We start from the raw sequence: 22,180 nt of genomic DNA, 5'->3' as shown, positions 1-22,180 counted from the left end.
GGTAGGTGGTTGCGAAGGTCGATCCTAGCGATGTTCATACAGTTTTCAGGATATTTTCAGGCATTTCAGTAATAGTAACACTTGTTTGATTGTTCACACTTTTGTAATTATTCCATCTGAAGAAAACAAAATTTCCAATTGACTACAATAAATTTTTAGCATTTTTTAGTCCCTTGTATTATTCTGTATAAAAATGTTTATTGAAGAAAGTCATAAGAATAGATACAAAATTTAACTGACAAAAAAGATCAAAATGTGATCACCTACTTTTTACCTCATTGCATCTCAAAGCTTACTTGTTCTGAGTAATGGATACCCAGGCCAGAACAAACATTATCCAATGGTCTCTTTTATGTTTATTTTTCTTTGTCTTGTCTCAGTTTTCAACAGTATAAATTATGAGATTGAGAAAAACTCTAAATTTTGACACAAAAGTTTCAAAATAAAGAAAAAATACATATTCTTAAAATTATTTTCTAAAAATTTTCAACTATTTTTCCGAAACTCCTCTTATCTGAAGATTCATACTAAAATAAAATAAAAAGCAAGACCTTCATGAAATTTCTCAAGAAAAAAATTGAGGTTTCAAGAAAAACGTTCAAAATCTTGGAAAAATGAATTAAAAGAACACAAAGAAATTAAAAAATTTCACAAAATATTCAAAGAAGTTGACGAATAAATTTCAAAATGTTGAGAATTTTTTCCCAAAATATGGAAGTTATTATCAAAATTTGAACTTTTTTCTCAAGACAACGACGAAACCTTTTTCAACTGAGACAAGGCTTCTGATTTAGAGGAAAGGTTTCAATACTTTGATTATGAGATTGAAAAAAACTTCAAATTTTGACACAAAATTTTCAAAATAAGGAAACAAATAAAAGTTTTAAAATTATTTCCCCAAAATTTTCAACTCATTTTCGGAAATTGCTCTTATCTAAAGATGCAAACTAAAATAAGATAAAAACACAAAACCATCAAGTTTCTCAAGAAAAAAATTGATACTTAAACAGAAACTTTCAAATTCTTGGAAAATTGTTTCAAAATAATAAAAGGAAATTTAAAAATTTGTAAAAAAAATATGCAAAGAAGTCGACAAATAAATTTGAAAACTCTGAGAATTGTTTTTCGAAATATGAAATTTATTATCAAAGTTTTAACTTTTTTCTCAAGACAAGGACAAAAGAAACCTAAGACATTTAAAAATTCAAAAAAATCCAAGAAATCCTAGGAATCCAAGACATTCAAGAACGTCGAGAATTTCAAGGATCCCAAAAAACGCAACACTTCCAAATATCACAAAAATTCCAAGAATCCCAAGAGTCTAAGAACTCCAAGAAATTCCATAAATCAAAGAATTCGAAGAAATACAAGAAATTTAATAGTTCCAAGAAGTTCTAGAAATTTAACAAATTAAAAAATGTTGAGAATTCCAAGAATCCCAAGAAACCCAACAATTCCAAGAATCCCAAAAATTCCAAGAATACCGAGATGCAAAGAAATTCAAGAAATTGGATAAATCAAAGAATTCTGAGAAATCCAAGAAACTAAATAAATTTAAGAATTATAAACAATCCAAGAAGTCTAAGATTGTCGAAAAATTCAAAAATTCCAAGAAATCCAACAGTTCGAAGAATCCCAAAAATTCCAACAATTCCAAAATCAAGGAAATCCAAGAAATTCAATAAATCCAAGGCATTCAAGAAACCCAATAATTACAAGAATTTCAAAAATCTCAAAAATTTCAAAAATCCTAAAATCCAAAGGAAATCAAGAAATTCGAGAATTCCAGCTAAACCAAGAATTCCAAGAAATCCAAGGAATCCAAGACATTCAACAATGTCGAAAATTACAAGGATCCCAAGAAACACAACAACTTCAAGAATTACAAAAATTCCAAGAAATCCAAGAGTTTAAAAACTCCAAGAAATTCCATAAATCCAAGAATTCCAAGATATACAAAAAATTTAATTGGTCCAAGAAGTCCAAGAAATTCAACGAATTCAAAAAAGTTGAAAATTCCAAGGATTCCAACAATTCCAAGATTCTTAAAAATTCCAAGAATCCCGAGATGCAAAGAAATTCGAGAAATTTGATAAATCAAAGAATTCTGTGAAATCCAAGAAACTAAAGAAATTTAAGAATTATAAACAATTCAAGAAATCCAAGACTCTCGAAAAATTAAAAAATTCCAAGAAATCCAACAGTTCGAAGAATCCCAAAAATTTCAACAATCCCAAAATCAAGGAAATTCAAGAAATTCAATAAATCCAAGGAATTCAAGAAACCTAATAATTACAAGAATTTCAAGATTCAGAGGAATCTAGGAAATTCGATAACTCCAAGAATTCCAAAAATCTCAAAAATTCCAAAAATCCTAAAATCCGAAGAAAACCAAGAAATTCGAGAATTCCAGCAAAACCGAGGATCCCAAGAAACACAAGAAATTCCATAAATCCAAGAAATCCAAGAATTTTAAGAAATCCATAAAATCCAAGAAATCCAAGAAATTCAACAAATTCAAAAAAGTTGAAAATTCCAAGAATTCCAACAATTCCAAGAATCTCAAAAATTCCAAAAATCCCGAGATGCAAAGAAATTCAAGAAATTGGATAAATCAAAGAGTTCTGAGAAATCCAAGAAACTAAAGAAATTTAAGAATTATAAACAATCCAAGAAATCCAAGACTCGAAAAATTCAAAAATTCCAAGAAATCCAACAATTCCAAGAATTCCAAAAGTTCCAAAGACAATCTGATTATGAGATTGAAAAAACTTCAAATTTTGATACAACAGTTTCAAAATTAAAAGCTTTGAAATTATTTCCTCAAAATTTTCAACTTTCTTTCCAAGATTTTGACTTTCATTTCAAGATACAAGAGAAAATTTGGCAACAAGTTTCAAGATAAAGGAAAAACAAAAATGTTGAAATTATTTGTCAAGAAAAAAATTGAAGCTTAAAGAAAAACTTTATATTTTTGAAAAATTTATCAAAATAATAAAAGGAAATTTAAAAATTTCCAGAAAATATCCAAATATGTAAGTTGACAAATTCCAAATTTTTCAGAATTTTTCCTCGATTTATGGAAATTATTATAAAAATCTTAATTTTTTTTCTCAAAACAAGGCTTACGATTTACGGAAATGTTTTGAAAGCCTGAAAAAACTTCAAATTTCGACACAAAAATTTCAAAATAAAGAAAAAAATAAAAGTTTTAACATTATTTCTTCAAAATTTGTAACCCTTCTTGAAAATTTTCGACTCTTATTTAAAGATACAAGAGAAAATTAGACAAGAAGTTTCAAAATAAAAATTTTGAAATTATTTCCTCAAATTTTCAACTGTTTTTCGAAGATTACTCTTATCTAAAAATGCAAACGAAAATAAGAAAAAAAGTGAAATCATGAAAATTCTTAAGAAAAAAATTGATAGTTCAAGAAAAATTATCAAAATCTTGGAAAATTGTTTCAAAATAATAAAAAGAAATTTAAAAATTTGTAAAAAAAAATCCAAAGAAGTCGACAAATAAATTTCAAAATTCTGAGAATTGTATCTAGAAATCTGGAAGTTATTATCAAAGCAAGAACAAAATCTTTCTCAACTGAGACAAGGATGCAGATATTAATGAAAGGTTTCAACAATTTGATTATGACTATGAGAATTTAAAAACTTCAAAATTTGACACAAAATTTTAAAAATTAAAAAAAAAATAAAAGTTTTGAAATTATTTCCTCATAATTTTTAACCTTTCTTCCAAGATTTTGACTTTCATTATTTTACAAAAAGTTTCAAAATAAAGGAAAAATAAAAATTTTGAAATTACTTGTAAAAAAAACAATTGAAACTTAAAGAAAAACTTTAAATTTTTGAAAAATTTATCGAAATAATAAAAGAAAATTTAAAAATTTCCAGAAAATACCCAAATAAGTTGACAAATTACAAATTTTTCAGAATTTCTCCTCAAATTAAAGAAATCATTATCAAAATCTTAAATTTTTTGCTAACATAAAAAGTTTCAAAACAATTTTGAAACCGTTTAACTGAGGCAAAGCTTAAGATATTGAGGAAAAATTTCAATAGTTCGATTATGATCTTGAAAAATACTTCAAAATTTAAACCCAAGTTTCAAAACAAAGGAAAAATAAAAATTTTGAAATTATTTCCTCAAAATGTTCTATTTTTTTTTCCAAAATTTTCACTCTTACCTGAAGATGCTAACGAAAACAAGAAAAAATTTCAAAATCTTAGAAAAGAGAGTCAAAATAACATAAGGAAATATTAAAAAATGTTTAGAAAATAAAAATACAAATGAAAAAAAAAATTTGAAATTATTTCCTCAAAATTTTCAACCTTTCTCCAAAATTTTGACTCTTACCTGAAGATCCAAACGAAAATAAGATAAAAAGTGAAACATTTAGAAACTTCTCTAGAAAATATTGAGGATTAAAGAAAAGAATGTCAAAATCTTGGAAAAATATTTCAAAATGATAGTAAGTAGTAGGATTTTCACATTCTTCAGACACCTTAGCAACCTGAAACTTAAAAAAAGTCACGATCTCAATAAGACAACGTCACGACCCGACCCTAACCTAACAAAAAATACCCCAGCCTATTGCCTGCGCAAAACAAACGTGACCGCCGTACAAAAAATATTTTTCACCACTTGTATCCCAACAACTCCCCCAACATTCCAATTGATTTAAAACTTTTGAAACGCCGTCACCAACCGCATCTATTCGGATTTAGAGCCACACCGCAAAGCGCCAGATAGCACACAGCTGCCACTAAATTGTTATTTCAAATCTAGTTTCGAATAACTGAATAGCAGTCGAAAAGTTTGTTGCACTGCAAACAGTCGCATTCTCTATTGTAAACACGACAGTTCTGAAGTCCACGAAAACATAAAAGCACGTAATAAAGGACGACGCGAAAAATTTGTGCATGCAAATGCACCGGATAGACCCGGCGTCAGAGGCGAGAAAATCCCGGGCGGATTTTATCCCGGAAGAAAAGCGTCGCGATCGATTTTCCCCAAAACAACGCACAGTTTGTTTCGTTTTAACCTGGTCGAATTTTACAAAATCGCAAACAAATTAGTAAAGTGTGTGTGGATATAGTAGGCGTTGAATTTGCCGCTTCGTCGAAATAGCGTCCGTAGCCACATTGTCACACGAACGTAACATGTCAACCAGTCAGCGGGCTTTCATCTAGCACGCGTCCCCGCTCGGGTATGCGGCAAAGCAAATATTGACCAGTGGACTCCAGTTTTATTTTTAGTTTTGAATTAAAGGCGAAATTAGTTGAAACAGGGACACATCAAACGTGAAAACGTCATTTCATGAAGTTCGTGTACTCGTTTGTGAGCTTTCCATGGAAATTTGTAAAAGTAATCACACGAATTAGCAGAGCGGCACACAAAAGTTATTCGGTATAACTAACCCGAAATGAGACCGAATTTCACGCGACGTGACTAAACAATAAAAAAACCATCTCGTGTGTGTTTTGTTTGTGGATGAAAATTTAAACGCGCTTTTGTTGTTTGTGGAAACGTATTTTTGTAAAATCGTGTTTGTTCGTCACCGGTATTGCTAATAATGTAAATGGAATTTTCACTGATAGTTATTAATTTCTTTGTTGTTTAACAAAGCTGTGTTAATTTTATTATTCATGGAGTCTTTTGAAATATTTCATAAGTATATATAAAATGGTACTGGCGTATTTAATCTTGCCGTTTTAGGGGTGGCGGAGTGAGATATACGCCTTTAATATAACCAGATTTAGGCAATATTCTGTTTTAATCCTCGGCAGGACCCGCCGTGGCGTAATCCTTCAGTTCATAACTGGTGTTTTAACACGCGGCTGCTGCCACATGTGTTTGTAAAATAAAGGCAAAAAATATTAAAATTTGTTATTAATTTAGTAGAAAGTCAATAGTGAATGAACAATTCAGATTTAATTTTGTTGTCGGAAAATTTAGTGTCGGTTTCACCTGGGGCTTAATACTGATGGCACTAATGTAGTTTCATTGTTGTTGGGAAAATTATTCCATCTTATCATATGTTGTGCAAATTGCTTACAGATGTATTCCACGTGTATTTACTCATATTGTTATGAACACATGTAGAAACTGAATATTTGGTTGTAACAGGATTACACTACAATTAATTATCACCTAGGTGGAAATTTATATCTATATTTTTTTAATATTGATTTTTGGAAAGGATTTTCTTTGACGTTTTAGTGTCGAAAATACAAAGAAGATAAAATCAATTGATTGTAGGTCTCATGTAAAGTTTATGTAACGTCAGTTCAGCTGTGAATAGTTCATGCTGTGCTCTGTGTAACCTACCTGCTTGTAAATTGTTAATAATTACACTCGAAGCTTGTAGATAGTGAGCACTTAATTCTCTAGTGTAGACCATAATCGATACTGTGTTATATCGAGAGCAAACTGTCGGGTTAATTATTACTAATAATCTGGTTGTTGTTATACGGATATCCTTTTTTTTTGTAAAAGCACTAATACAAACTTTGAGAAAATAATCAAAATATTTTTGTCATCATTATCAGTATTCTCCTCAAGACGGAAATTTCTTTTCAGTATTGATTCATATCTTGATTTTTTACCTGAAATTTGGGGTCACTTTTAGTAATTGTGAACACTTTTTGAAGTTTTTAAAATCGTGATACTTTTTTTTTAAACCACTACTCACAGAATCTTATGATCTATTTGTCTCTTTTGGATATTTTCTAGAAATTTTTAAAAATTTTCTTAACATCTTCGCCTGTTTTCTCCAGTTAAATGTTTTTTTGCGATCTTGTTTATATTAAGTGAGAAGTCATTTTCACCAATCTTTCAAAAAATCAAAATTTTTAATAGAAATTTTGATATTTCTTTTTATTTTTGTGTCAAAGATTTTCCTTCAGCTATATTTTTTTTTCTTAAAACGTATATAATTTGCCAAAATCAGTCTTATCTTTCCAAGTACTAGCCCCGCCCACTCACCCTTTATTTTTTTAGAAGGTATGTCATTTGCCAAAATCAGTCGTATCTTAGGAAGAAGTACAAGCCCCGCCCGCCCACCCCCTCTATTTTCTTAGAGGGTATATCACTTGCCAGAATCAGTCTTATTTTAGCAAATACAAGCCCCACCCACCCTTTATTTTCTTAAAAGATATATAATTTGCCAAAATCTGTTTTATCTTTACAAGTAGTATCATATTTTCATTTCTAACTTCAGGTAAGGGTAAAAATTTTGCAAAAATGATTGAAAATTTTGAGGAAAATTGAAAATATTCTTTCACAGAACAATAATCAAAATAAATGGTGACGTTTACGATGCCATGGTGAAAAATGAATATTTGGAAAAACTTCCAAATTGCTTGTTAACAATCTGAAAAATTGGAAAATCGAGAAATGGAAATATCGAAAAATTGCAGTCAAAAAATTGCATAACCGAAAAATGAAAATGACAAATTATTATACAATAATGGAAAATGGAAAAATTAAAATTCGGGAAACTGGAAAGTCAAAAAACTAACCAGGAAACTTAAAAATTAAAAAAATTCATAATCTAAAATCGAAAAGTTGTAGAATCGCAACTTTTGTTTAAATAATAATTAACAATGAAAAATCGTGTAAATAACAAATGAAAAAAAAGTTACTAGAAACACGGGAAAATCGAAAAATGAACTTTCGTTAAAGTAAGCAATTAGAAAACTAATCTACCTAGAAATTAAAAAATTGAATAATTTTAAAATGGACAAACTAATGAGGAAATTGAAAAATTAAAAATCGGGAAATTGAAAATTTTAAATATCAAATTGAAAATCGAAATACTGCAAATCGAAACATTTTTAAATTAAAAAACCAATAATGAAAAATCGAATAATAAGAACTCGAAAGATTGCAAAATTTTGAACCTGACAAATCGAAAAATCGGGAAATTTAAAAATCGAAAAATTCTTAAATCGAACACTGGAAAATGGAAAAATTGAAATCCACAAAACCTAAAATATCCAGAAAACTTGAAAAATCGAAAAACTATTGAGGAAATTCAAAAATCGAAAAATTGAAAAATTAAAAATCGAGAAACTGGAAAATCGAAAAACTGAAAATTTTAAATATCTAAAATTGAAAAATTGTAGAGTCAAAATACTGTAAATCGAAAAATTTTTAAATTAAAAAACAAAAATGAAAAATCGAATAATACGAAATCGAAAAAATGCAAAATTTTGAACCTGACAAATCGAAAAATCGGGAAATTTAAAAATCGAAAAATTGTTAAATCGAACACTGGAAAATGGAAAAATTGAAATCTAAAAAAACTAAAATATCCAGAAAAACTGTAAAATCGAAAAATTAATGAGAAAACTCACAAGTCAAAAAACTGAAAAATCGAAAAATTAAAATTTGGAAAACTGAAAAATCAAAAAATTGAAAAAATGACAAAATGTTAAATCGAAATACTGGAAAATGGAAAATTAAAATCAGGAAACTGGAAAGTCAAAAAACTAAAAGATCTAGAAATAAAAAAATCGAAAAAATGTAAAATCGAAAAACTGCAGATCGACAGATTTTTAAATTAAACAATGAAAATGAAAATCCAATAATTAAAAATTCGAAAAATTGCAAAAATCCCACAAATCGAAAAATCGGGAAATTGAAAAATCGAAAAATTGTTAAATCGAACAGTGGAAAACGGAGAAATTAAAATTCGGGAAACAGAGAACTCGAAAAATAGTAAAATCGAAAAATTAATGAGGAAACGCAAGAATCGAAAAATTGAAAAATTGAAAAATCCAAAATTGAAAAATTGTAGAATCGAAAATTTTTTTAAATAGTAAGCGAAAATGAAAAATCAAAAAATTGTTCAATCGAAACACTGGAAAATCAAAAAAAGAATATTCGTGAAATTCAGTAGTTAAAAAACTAATGTATCTAGAAATTAAATATTGAAAAGTTTTAAAATCGAAATACTAATGAGGAAATTAAAAAATCGAAAAATTGAAAAATCGAGAAACTGCAAATGGAAAAATTTTTAAATGAAAAAACGAAAATGAAAATTCGAATAATTAAGAAATCGAAAAATTGCAAAATTTTAAACTTGACAAATCGAAATATCGAAAAATGGTTAAATCGAACACTGGAAAACGGAAAAATTAAAATTCAAAAAACTAAAATATCCAGAAATGAAAAAATCGAAAACTTGTAGAGTTGAAAAATTAATGAGGAAACTCAGAAGTCAAAAAATTGAAAAAACTAAAAATGACAATTTGGGAAACTAAAAAATCGAAAAATTGAAAAAAATGACAAAATGTTAAATCAAAACACTGGAAAATGGAAAAATTAATGAGGAAACGCAAGAATCGAAAAATTGAAAAATTGAGAAATACAAAATTAAAAAATTGTAGATAACGAATTTTTTTTTAAATAATAATCGAAAAAGAAAAATAAAAAAATTGTTAAATCGTACAATATTAAAAAATCTAAAAAAAAATCTTCGTGAAATTCAGTAGTTAAAAACTGATGTATCTAGAAAAATTGAAGTTTTAAAATCGAGAAACTAGAAAATCGTAAAATTGAAAATTTTAAATACCTAAAATTTAAAATTTTTTAAATCAAAAAATGAAAATGAAAAATCGAAAAATTGCAAAATTTTAAACCTGACCTGACCTGTTAAATCGAAATACTGGAAAATAGAAAAATTAAAATTCGGGAAACTGGAAAGTAAAAAAACTAAACATCCAGATATTGAAAATTCGAAAAATTGTAAAACCGAAAATCTGATGAGGAAACCCAAAAATTGAAAAACTGAAAAATTAAAAATCGAGAAACCAGCAAATGGAGACACTGAAAATTTTAAATATCTAAAATTGGGAAATTGTAGAATCGAAAAACTGCAAATCGAAACATTTTTGAATTAAAAAATAAAAATGAAAAATCCAATAATTAAGAATTCGAAAAAGTGCAAAATTTTAAATTAATCGGGAAATTAAAAAATCAAAAAATTGCCAAGTCGAACACTAGAAAATGGAAAATTAAAATTTGGGAAACTGAAAAGTCAAAAAAGTAAAATATTCTGAAAAAAAAATCGAAAAATTGTGAAACCGAAAAATTAATGAGGAAACTCAAAAATCGAAAAATTGAAAAATCAAAAATCCTGAAACTGGAAAATCTAAAAATTGAAAAATTTAAAAATCCAAGACCGAAAAATTGTAGAATCGAAGAATTTTAAAAATAATAATCGAAAATGAAAAAACAAAAAATTGTTAAATCGAAACACTGGAAAATCGAAAAATGAACATTCATTAAATTAAGCAGTTAAAAAACTAAGGTATTTAGAAATAAAAAAACTCGAAAATTTTAAAATCGAAAAACTATTAAGGAAATTCAAAAATCGAAAAATTGGAAAACTGTAGAATCGAAAAATTGCAAATCGAAAAATCTTTAAATTAAAAAACGAAAATGAAAAATCGGTTAATTAAGAAATCAACAAATTGCAACATTTTAAACCTGACAAATCGAAAAATCGGGAAATTGAAAAATCGAAAAACTATTAAATCGAACACTGAAAAATGAAAAAATTTGAATTCCGGAAATAGAAAAGTTAAAAAACTAAAATATCCAGAAATTAAAAAATCCAAAAATTGTACAATAAAATAATTTTGAAAATAATAATCCAAAATGAAAATTCGAGAAAATGAAAAATCCAAAAATTGTTAAATAGAAACACTGGAAAATCGAAAAATGAACATTCGTGAAATTAAACCGTTAAAAAACTAATGTATTTAGAAATAAAAAACTGAAAAATTTTAAAATCGAGAAACTGGAAAATTGAAAAATTGAAAATTTTAAATATCTAAAACTGAAAAATTGTAGAATCGGAAAACTGTTAAATCGAACATTGAGAAATGGAATAATTACAATAATTCGAGAAACTGAACACTCAGAAAGCTAAAATATCCAGAAATTAAAAAATCGAAAAATTAATGAGGAAACTTTAAAATCGAAAGTGGAAAAAAAACAAAAAACTGAAAAATTAAAAGTCAAGAAATTGGAAAATCAAACAATTGGAAAATTTAAACATCTAAAATTGAAGAATTGTAGAGTCCAAGAAATGCAAATCGAAACACTTTTAAAATAAAAATCGAAAATTAAAACTCGAATAATAATTGAGAAACCGAAAAATTGCAAAATTGTAGAATTGAGAAATCGGAAAATCGGAAAATTAACATATCGAACAACTGAAAAAACGAAAGATTGTTAAAACGAAACACTGTTAAATGGAAAAATTAAAATTCGAGACATTGAAAAGTGAAAAAACTAGAACATCGAGAAATTAAAAAATCGAAAAACTGTGAGATCGAAAAACTGATGAAGTTTTGAACTTATTTTCTCAAAATCTTCAACTTTTGTTCCATATGTTGAGACACAAGAGATTATTAGACAAGAAGTTGTAAAATAACAGAAAAATAAAAAAATTGAAATTATTTTCTCAAAATTTTCAACGTTTTTTCCAAAATTATTCTTATCTGAACATACAAATGAAAGAAAATACTCCTAAGAAAAAAACTGAAAATCTTGGAAGAGTCGTTGAAAATAATAAAGAGAGATCAAACATTTTTTGAAAATATCTAAAAATTTGACAAATCAGTTTCAAAGTACTGAGAATTTTTTCTCGAAATATGGAATTCTTATCAGGATTTAAGATTTTTCTCAAGGCAACGACGAAATCTTTCTTAAAAAAAAAATCGAAAAATTACAACTTAGGAAATCGAAAAAACGACGAATTGTTGAACTGCAATTCTGGAAAATGAAAAACTTAAAATTCGAGAAACTGAAAAATGAAAAAACTAAAATATTGAGAAATTAAACAATCGAAAAATTGTGAAATCGAAAAACTGATGAGGAAACTAAAAAATCGAAAAACTGAAATTAAGAATTGAAAAATTGCGAAGTCGAAATATTGAAAAATTCAAAAGTCGAAAAATCGGAAAATTGTAAAAATAAAATGTTCGAAAATCAAAAATTGAAGAATGGAAAAATGATCGAATCGAAAAATTAAAAAATTAATAATCATGAAAATGAACAATAGAATATAATTGAGAAATCAAAAAAATTGCAAAATTTTAAAATTGACAAATCGAAAAAGAGATAATTTAAAAAATTGAAACAACTAAAAATTGACCCGAATAACATAATTTTTAACACATTTTTGCAGAAACTTTTACCACGTTCACAACGGTTTAGAAAATTTTGTAGCTTTCAGAAACCTCCACTCTGGCATTAAATTTGCAGAACTCGCAAAATCAATACCTCACATATAACAAAAGATTTCATCATATCACGACGAACTACAAAGTAGAAATAGCTGACCGGTGGAAATCGATTGAAATGCAAATACTTTGATCGCGTGAGTTGCCCTCTCAATGCAATTCGAGCTCAATCTTCACCTAAACGAAAGTATGTAATTGCATTCCAATTCGATTTGTTTGCTAATGCCAACTTAATCAAACACGACTAAACTTACCATTTAATTAAACCACACATCGGAAATCAAAAAGCCCTTTCTTTGCATTGAAACTAGCGCGTTATATTAAATTAATGGAAAGCTCGCGGCGCGGTTTACACAACGAGACGTGGTCCGGACCGAGCAAACACAAGAAAAATATTTATGTTAGAGAATTATTTATTTTATGATAAATATTGTAAGAAATGGGTGGATGTGTTTTGGTAGTGGCCCTCTTTTATTTGCTTTTCTGTTTCTGTTACTCCGTAGGAATGGGAGCAATAAATTTCGTAGATTCTCGGCGAGAGAGGAAATATGTTTAGGTCGTACAAGTCCCACATTTATTTCCAGTCGCATTATCGTTACTAAAAATGACACACATATTTTTTGCGTACGTCGAACGAAACGTCGAACAGCCACGATTCACTTGACGCCGCGAAAATGTTATTCGCAGTCGAACTCTTCCATTATGTCGTGTTTTCGTGTCGCAGCTGTCCAACTCAACAAATAAATTTCAAGCCTTTGTTGTAAATTGGGTCGGCTTTAAAGCAACATCGTTAAAAGCAGTTCTGGACTGAATAGTTTAACACAATCATCGAATCGATGATAATCAAAACTTTATTCGCGTACATGTCCCCCACATCGTGATTGACACAATTATTTCGGCTTTGCGAAATCAATAGTTGCGCTCAAACTGATGACGGAATTTAATGCAGCGGCCGGTGAAATGAGACGTGGCTAATTTTCGACGGTTTATAATCAACACGATTTGTTCGAGCGGATATTTTTTCGACATTTTAAATCCGATAATGGTTTCTGGAGTACTGAAAGGGGAAACTTAAGTTTGATTATCCTCATTAATTCTAGACGACGCCCCAGTGAAGGCCCAAGTGTTTTTACCCGACGCTAGGCAAACCCTTAATCTGTAAACATTTGCTGGGTTACGGATTGAATGGCGCTGACTGACTGATGCTGATGAGTTGATCACTTCCGGGCTATTGTTTCCAATTAAAACGGCTTTTTATAGGTATGGCAAACGAAAGGGAAATGTTTGTTGAATTTTTGCTGCACAATTTGCTCTATTTTGCTCGTTGAGGTGCTCCACTAGGCTTTGGGATTTGTTCAGACTTAAGAAGTAATTGTTTTAGCACCTGCGTTACAAATAACATGCATTCATTTTTTGCAGACTCAAGTTTGAACAAAGTTAAACGAGCTTTTTTCGAATCGATTGAATAGGAGTATTTTTTTCGAAGAAAGGTACTTTTGCCTGTTATTTGAGGAGATACGGCGAAAATAAGCACATATTCGTGATCCTGAGAAAATTTCCAATAAGAATGATCCTTTTCCGAAACAAATCGGCTTATTTTAACTTTTTTAATAAAAATGGTGGAGGCGCCGGGATAATAATAATTTTTAAAACCATTTATTTTAGGAATTGCGATGAAACTTGTACATGAAGTGAAATATTTTAGTCAATTATGATCCATTTCTTGAAATATCGTGAATGAAATATTAAAACACACTCAAGTTTGAGCAAAATTACGATTTGAATTTTTTTTTTTTTGAGCAGAGTACGTTCTGCTAGTTGCCATTGCCTCTGCACAAAAGAACATATAATTAACCCCGCCCATCCACCCCCCTTCATTGCAGTGATTGATTTTATCTAGCCAGAATGAAAAATGGATCTCATAATATATTGAATGAGATGAGCGCGGGTGGGCGGAGTTAGTACTTGCTAAGATACCACTGATTTTGGCAGATGACATATCTTCTAAGAAAAGAGAGGGCCGGTGGGCGGGGCTAGTATTTGTTAAGGTAAGACTGATTTTGGTAAATGACTGAGCAATGTTAAGAGGAATCACTGGAATGAAGAGGGGGTAGCTGGGCGGAACTATTGCTTGCTTATATAAAACACTCTATAACTAAAGATAAAAGTTAGCCCCACCCACCCACCCGTTTTTTCATTCTTTTCTTATGAAATAAAATATAAATCTTATAGCGACTTGTATAACAAAAAAAATACGATTAGAGCTTTTTTTCCCTTTTATAGAAGCGTAAGTTCTGTTAGTTGCCATTGCCACTCTACAAAAGAACATATAATTAGCCCCGCCCACCCACCCCGCCTTCATTTCAGAGATTTATTTTATCTGGCCAGAATGTAACATGGATCTCATAATATGTTGAACTGAAATATTCTCGTTAGAATGACAACTGGGCGTGTGGGCGGAGTTAGTACTTGGTAAGATAAGACTGATTTTGGCAGATGACATGTCTTCCAAGAAAAGAGAGTGTGGGTGGGCGGGGCTAATATTTGTTAAGATAAGCTTGATTTTGGAAAATGACTGAGCAATGTTAAGAGGAGGAATCACTGGAATGAAGAAGGGGCAGCTGGGCGGAGCTATTGCTTGCTTATATAAAAGACTCTATAACAAAAGATTAAAATTAGCCCCACCCACCCACCCGTTTTTTTATATGAAATAAAAAATAAATCTTATAGCGATTTGTATAACAAAAAAAAAAAATGCGATTAGAGCTTGTTTTTCCCTTTTCTAGCAGCGTACGTTCTGTTAGTTGCCATTGCCACTCTACAAAAGAATATATAATTAGCTCCGCCCACCCACCCCGCCTTCATTTCAGTGATTCATTTTATATAGCCAGAGTGAAAAATGGATCTCATAATATGCTGAACAGAAATAAAATCGTTAGAATGAGAACAGCGCAGGTGGGCGGAGTTAGTACTTGCTAAGATAAGACTGACTTTGGCAGATGACATATCCTCTAAGAAAGGAGAGGGTGGGTGGGCCGGGCTAGTGTTTGTTAAAGTAAGGTTGATTTTGGTAAATGATTGAGCATTGTTAACAGTAATCACTGGAATGAAGAGGGGGTAGCTGGGCGGAGCTACTGCTTGCTTATAAAAGACTCTATAAAAAAAGGATAGACCTAGCCCCACGCACCCACCCGTTTTCTTATTTCTTTTTTTTTGAAATAAAAAATAAATTTTATAGAAATACGATTAATTTTTTTTTTCTTTTTTTTAGCAGCGTAAGTTCTGTTAGTTGCCTTTGCCACTCTACAAAAAACATATAATTAGCCCCGCCCACCCACCCCGCCTTCATTTCAGAGATTTATTTTATCTAGCCAGAATGTAACATGGATCTCATAATATGCTGAACAGAAATCAAATCGTTAGAATGAGAACTGCGCGCGTGGGCGGAGTTAGTAGTTACTAAGATAAGACTGATTTTGGCAGATGACATATCTTCTAAGAAAAGAGAGGGTGGGTGGGCGGGGCTATTATTTGTTAAGATAAGCTTGATTATGGTAAATGACTGAGCAATGTTAAGAGGAATCACTGTAATGAAAAGGGGTAGCTGGGCGGAGCTCTTGCTTGCTTATATAAAAGACTCTATAACAAAAGAATAAAGTTAGTCCCACCCACCCACCCGTTTTTTCATTTGTTTCTTATGAAATAAAAAATAAATCTTATAGCGAATTCTATAACAAAAAAAAAATGCGATTAGAGCTTTTTTTTTCTTTTCTCGCAGCGTACGTTCTGTTAGTTGCCATTGCAGATACTCTACAAAAGAACATATAATTAGCCCCGCCCACCCACCCCGCCTTCATTTCAGAGATTTACTTTATCTAGCCAGAATGTAACATGGTTCTCATAATATGCTGAACAGAAATAAAATCGTTAGAATGGGAACTGCGCGTGTGGGCGGAGTTAGTACTTGGTAAGATAAGACTGATTTTGGCAGATGACATGTCTTCCAAGAAAAGAGAGGGTGGGTGGGCGGGGCTAATATTTGTTAAGATAAGCTTGATTTTGGAAAATGACTGAGCAGCGTTAAGAGGAATCACTGGAATGAAAAGGGGGTAGCTGGGCGGAGCTATTGCTTGCTTATATAAAAGACTCTATAACAAAAGATTAAAGTTAGCCCCACCCAGCCCACCTGTTTTTTCATTTTTTTCTTATGAAATAAAAAATAAATCTTATGGGGACGTGTTTAACAAAAAAAATGCGATTAGAGCTTTTTTTCCATTTCTAGCAGCGGACGTTCTGTTAGTTGCCATTGCCACTCTACAAAAGAACATATAATTAGCCCCGCCCACCCACCCCGCCTTCATTTCAGAGATTTATTTTATCTAGCCAGAATGTAATATGGATCTCATCATATGCTGAACAGAAATGAAATCGTTAGAATGAGAACTGCGCGTGTGGGCGGAATTAGTACTTGGTAAGATAAGACTGATTTTGGCAGATGACATATCTTCCAAGAAAAGAGAGGGTGGGTGGGCGGGGCCAATGTTTGTTAAGATAAGCTTGATTTTGGTAAATGACTGAGCAATGTTAAGAGTAATCACTGGAATGAAGAGGGGGTAGCTGGGCGGAGCTATTGCTTTCTTATATAAAAGACTCTATAACAAAAGATTAAAGTTAGCCCCACCCACCCACCCGTTTTTTCATTTTTTTCTTACGAAATAAAAAATAAATTTTATAGCGACTTGTATAACAAAAAAAATGCGATTAGAGCTTTTTTCCCTTTTCTCGCAGCGTACGTTCTGTTAGTTGCCATTGCTACTCTACAAACGAACATATAATTAGCCCCACCCACCCAACCCCGCCTTCATTTCAGAGATTTATTTTATCTAGCCGGAATGTAACATGGATCTCATAATATGCTGAACAGAAATCAAATCGTTAGAATGAGAACTGCGCGCGTGGGCGGAGTTAGTAGTTACTAAGATAAGACTGATTTTGGCAGATGACATTTCTTCTAAGAAAAGAGAGGGTGGGTGGGCGGGGCTATTATTTGTTAAGATAAGCTTGATTATGGTAAATGACTGAGCAATGTTAAGAGGAATCACTGTAATGAAAAGGGGTAGCTGGGCGGAGCTCTTGCTTGCTTATATAAAAGACTCTATAACAAAAGATTAAAGTTAGCCCCACCCACCCACCTGTTTTCTCTTTTTTTTTCTTATGAAATAAAAAATAAATCTTATTGCGACTTGTATAACAAAAAAATGCGATTAGAGATTTTTTTCCCTTTTCTAGAAGCGTATGTTCTGTTAGTTGCCATTGCTACTCTACGAAAGAACATATAATTAGCCCCGCCCACCCACCCCCCCCTTCATTTTAGCGATTTATTTTATCTATCCAGAATGTAACATGGATCTCATAATATGCTGATCAGAAATAAAATCGTCAGAATGAGAACTGCGCGTGTGGGAGGAGTTAGTACTTGGTAAGATAAGATTGATTTTGGTAGACGACATACCCTCTAAGAAGATAAAGGGTGGGTGGGCGGGGCTAGTGTTTGTTAATGTAAGGTTGATTTGGGTATATGACTGAGCAATGTCAAGAGTAATCACTGGAATGAAGAGGGGTAGCTGGGCGGAGCTATTGCTTGCTTATATAAAAGATTCTATGACAAAAGATTTAAGTTAGCCCCACCCACCCACCCGTTTTTTCATTTGTTCCTTATGAAATAAAAAATAAATCTTATAGCGACATGTATAACAAAAAAAATGCGATTAGAGCTTTTTTTCCCTTTTCTAGCAGCGTACGTTCTGTTAGTTGCCATTGCCACTCTACAAAAGAACATATAATTATCCCCGCCCACCCACCCCGCCTTCATTTCAGAGATTTATTTTATCTAGCCGGAATGTAACATGGATCTCATAATATGCTGAACAGAAATGAAATCGTTAGAATGAGAAATGACAACTGTGCTTGTGGGCGGAGTTAGTACTTGGTAAGATAAGACTGATTTTGGCAGATGACATATCTTCCAAGAAAAGAGAGGGTGGGTGGGCGGGGCTAATATTTGTTAAAATTAGGTTGATTTTGGTAAATGACTGAGCATAGTTCAGAGTAATCACTGGAATGAAGAGGTGGTAGCTGGGCGGAGTTATTGCTTGCTTATAAAAGACTCAATAACAAAAGGCTAAACTTAGCCCCCCCACGTACCCGTTTTCTCATTTTCTGTTAGCTGCCATTGCCACTCTACAAAAGGACATATAACTAACCCCGCCCACCCACCCAACCTTTATTTCAGTGATCCATTTTATCTAGCCAGAATGAAAAATGCATTTCATAATATGCTGAACAGAAATAAAATCGTTAGAATAAGAACAGCGCCGGTGGGCGGAGTTAGTACTTGCTAAGATAAGACTGATTTTGGCAGACGGCAGATCTTCTGAGAAAAGAAGGGGTGGGTGGGCGGGGCTATTATTTGTTAAAATAAGCTTGATTTTGCTAAATGACTGAGCAATGTTAAGAGTAATCACTGGAATGAAGAGTGGGTAACTGGGCGGAGCTATTGCTTGCTTATAAAAGACTAAGTAACAAAAGTTAAACTTAGCCCCTCCCATCCACCTGTTTTCTAATTTTTTTCTTCTGAAATATAAAATAAATCTTGTAGCGAATAATAGGTATATAAAAAAATTCGATTAGATCTTTTTTTTGTAGCAGCGTACGTTCTGTTAGTTGCCATTGCCACTCTACAAAAAACATATAATTAACCCCGCCCGCCCACCCGCCTTCATTTCATTGATTCATTTTATCTAGCCAGAATGAAAAATTGATTCCATAATATACTGAACAGAAATAAAACCGTTAGAATGAGAACAGCGGGGGTGGATGTAGTTAGTACTTGCTAAAATAACACTGATTTTGGCAAATGACATATCTTCCAAAAAAAAGAGAGGGCAGGTGGGTGGGGCTAGTATTTGTTAAGATTAGGTTGATTTTTGGTAAATGACTCTATAACAAAAGTTAAACTTAGGAAAAATTAAGAAATCGAAACATCGAACAATCCTAAAAATGAATCATTGAAAACCGGAGAAGACAAAAAAATAACTCAGATTTATGATTCTGCGAAATTTTCCAAAAGAATGATCCATTTTCGGATCAAAATCGGCATATCATACTTTAACTTTTCCATAAAAATGGCGGAGGCGCCGGAATTTTTAAAACAATTTATTTCAAGAATTACGAAGAAATATTCTTGAAATATGTTGATTTCTAAACGAAATACCAAAACAGATTCAAGTTCGAACAAAGTTAAACGAGCTTTTTTCGAATCAATTGAATAGGAGTAATTTATTTCGAAAAAAGATAGTTTTGTCTGTCGCTTGAGGTGATACAGCAAAAATAAGCCCAGATTTGTGCTCCTAAGAAAATTTCTAATAAGAACAATCCTTTTTCGAAACAATTCGGCATACTTTAAACTTTAAACTTGCACATGAAGTTAAACATTTTACTAAAGTATGACCCATTTCTTTAAATATCTTGATTTCTAAACCGACTCAAGTTTGAAAAAGTTAAACGAGCTTTGTTCGAATTGATAAAACTGAGTATAATGTATTCGTGAAAAGGGTACTTTTATCTAGACAGACGCCTAACCTTGGTTAAAGAACGTCAAAAACACCTTCGAGTCGCTCTTGTCTACGTGTAGCAGATCATTTACATCCCGAAGAAAAAGCCGATGACTTAATGCCGCGCTCAGTTTTATCTTTTTTTCGTTTTAAACCCGTCGCGCTTTATAACCTACTCTGCTAAAATCACCATTTGCATACCTTTGTATCACTCTCGGGTTGATTTATACGCACTTCCAAAGTTCCGGCCATCACAGCGTACCAGCATTTTCCCTTGTCGCCTTGTCGAAACACTGCAAATAAAAACACTCGTTACAAAGACTCGAACACACTAAATTAAGCGTCGCCCTTATAACCCTTCCGAAAAAAACTCTTCGCAAAATATTAGTCTAGCGCCCCTCCAATCGATATCCCCGCCAAGTCGGTTAAATTATCATAACGTGTCAAAATTGACTTCCTTAATACCCTCCCGGAAGAGAAATTTAGACGTTAATTGGGAAAGTTCGCTAAAAGAATTGTCGCGCAGGAAAAAAGTGCAGCTTCCGAATTACTTAAATTGGTTATTAAACTTCCAAGTTTATTAGTACGGTGCATGATGGCGGCGAACGCGCAGGCGATATCGGTAACAAAGTAGCTAATTTCACTCCGACTACACAATGTTTAAAATTATCCCGTCGAAGTTAGAGTTTGATAAAGTTTGTAGATACTTAAACGTAAGTCGGGACAATAATTTGTCACCCGGTGCAAATTACCCCGCTTGCGTTGTTTTTATTCGTCGTAAACTCGCGCTCGACTTCACTGTTTAATTTGATGACGTAGAGCAGCGCAACAAAACGTAACACCGACTGGAATTACAAACCTACAAAGTCGGGGGCAATTGGCCGAGTGTTACGAACGTTACGATAATAATAATCCTGTATTTTCCCACGGGTTTATGGCAGCTGGAGCGTCACAGCCTCCTTGGTAATTCCAGCACGTGTTTCCAGCCAAGACTTGTCTATTTGTGCAACAACACTAAACCTAAACTAATTAGGAGCCATTTCTTAAAATTTCACGCTCTCGTACCCAACAAAGAAACGCTTCCAGCTGTGTGAAAGGTCTGCAACTGACGCAGAGCTCGCAAACTGGAGACAACGGGCATTAGAGGTGGCATTGAATCGAAAAAGCTTCATTGTCTCATGTATACCTTTGATTTGCCGAAACTGAGTTTGTGTTTAGCTGGCTGACATTTCAACTTTTCAGGCGGATGTATTCAAATCCCGGTTTTTCAGTATTATTTATATTTTCGAAGGAAAGCACTCAGTTTTCAATGGTAGTGAAACGGCGATAGAATGTGTTACCGACCGGCAGTAAGTAATTGAAGGAGCTTTTCACTCGATCTAACAAAGACTGCGCACATGTATTTCTTTCTTTTAAGCATGGAAAATCTTTTATGAAACTTTTTAGCGCTTTCTCAAACGCTTTTACGGGTAATAAAGCCCAATTAGTTTTGACTGGCGGGCATTTCCGCTAACGAAGGTGTAGCTAGTTTTTTTTCTATTTGTTTAGTTGGAGTAAATTTTTAATTAAGTTAAATTTGGAATTGCGAACACACAAATTCACTTCTCGTAAATCTTAATTAAACACTACACTCTTTAAAGTTCGCAAAATTGCAACATTTCCGCTTAATCTGATTTATTGATCATAACATTTAACGCGCCGAGAGATATTAGCCATAACAGAATTACGGCATTGGGGCCATTTGGGGTGCCACTACATCAGCAGAATGTTTGTTGCCGGCAAACTGATTCCGACGGCCTTATTGTGCAATAATTCGACCCCATATTTACGATCTCCTAAGTGAAATTTATACCCGCCTCTATTAAGCTTCTTGTGCTTGCATTTACCGAGTCGGCACGGTTTCGTTATGGAAGTGCACTCAAGAGGGAAACCCAAGTTTATTAAAACAATAACACGTCTACAAGTATTGAGTCTAATCTACTCCCCTATACAAAATACTGTCTCGGAATATTAAGCTTAATGCGGATAACAATGAGCTTGGAGTTTCGCCAAGATTCTGACAGCGCTATAGTGTTTTGAGTAAGCTATGAAGCTGCCGCCAATAATTGCGCTAGACTAGAGAAAACCAATGTCCAACGAAATGTTAAAGCATGATTTACTTCTTTTTCAAGTTTGAACAAAATGAAAAGAGTTTAGAATTAATCTAATTTATTTTGGAAAAAATTACATTTTTTCGCAAAATTTAAGACTTCTGAGCCAATTTTTATTTTGGCGTCTCCACCATTTTTAAT

General features: G+C 31.9%; 1 protein-coding gene across 1 annotated transcript in view; it reads right to left on the bottom strand.

The window, feature by feature from the left end:
- Positions 1 to 22,180, bottom strand: part of Epac (Exchange protein directly activated by cAMP) — a 226,735-nt gene that overhangs the window by 99,231 nt on the left and 105,324 nt on the right. Inside the window, exon 3 of the mRNA XM_064065349.1 lies at positions 20,091 to 20,182. Within this exon, the coding sequence (XP_063921419.1) occupies positions 20,091 to 20,182 (92 nt within the window). The remainder of the gene's footprint in view (positions 1 to 20,090; positions 20,183 to 22,180) is intronic.

The sequence above is a fragment of the Zophobas morio genome, unplaced genomic scaffold (assembly GCF_036711695.1).
Source record: "Zophobas morio isolate AGI-343-1 ecotype UQ-CSIRO unplaced genomic scaffold, CSIRO_AGI_Zmor_V1 ptg000026l, whole genome shotgun sequence".
Taxonomy (NCBI): Eukaryota; Metazoa; Arthropoda; class Insecta; order Coleoptera; family Tenebrionidae; genus Zophobas; species Zophobas morio.
The sequence above is the reverse complement of the archived record's forward strand: the minus strand, read 5'-3'. Positions and strand labels throughout refer to the sequence as shown.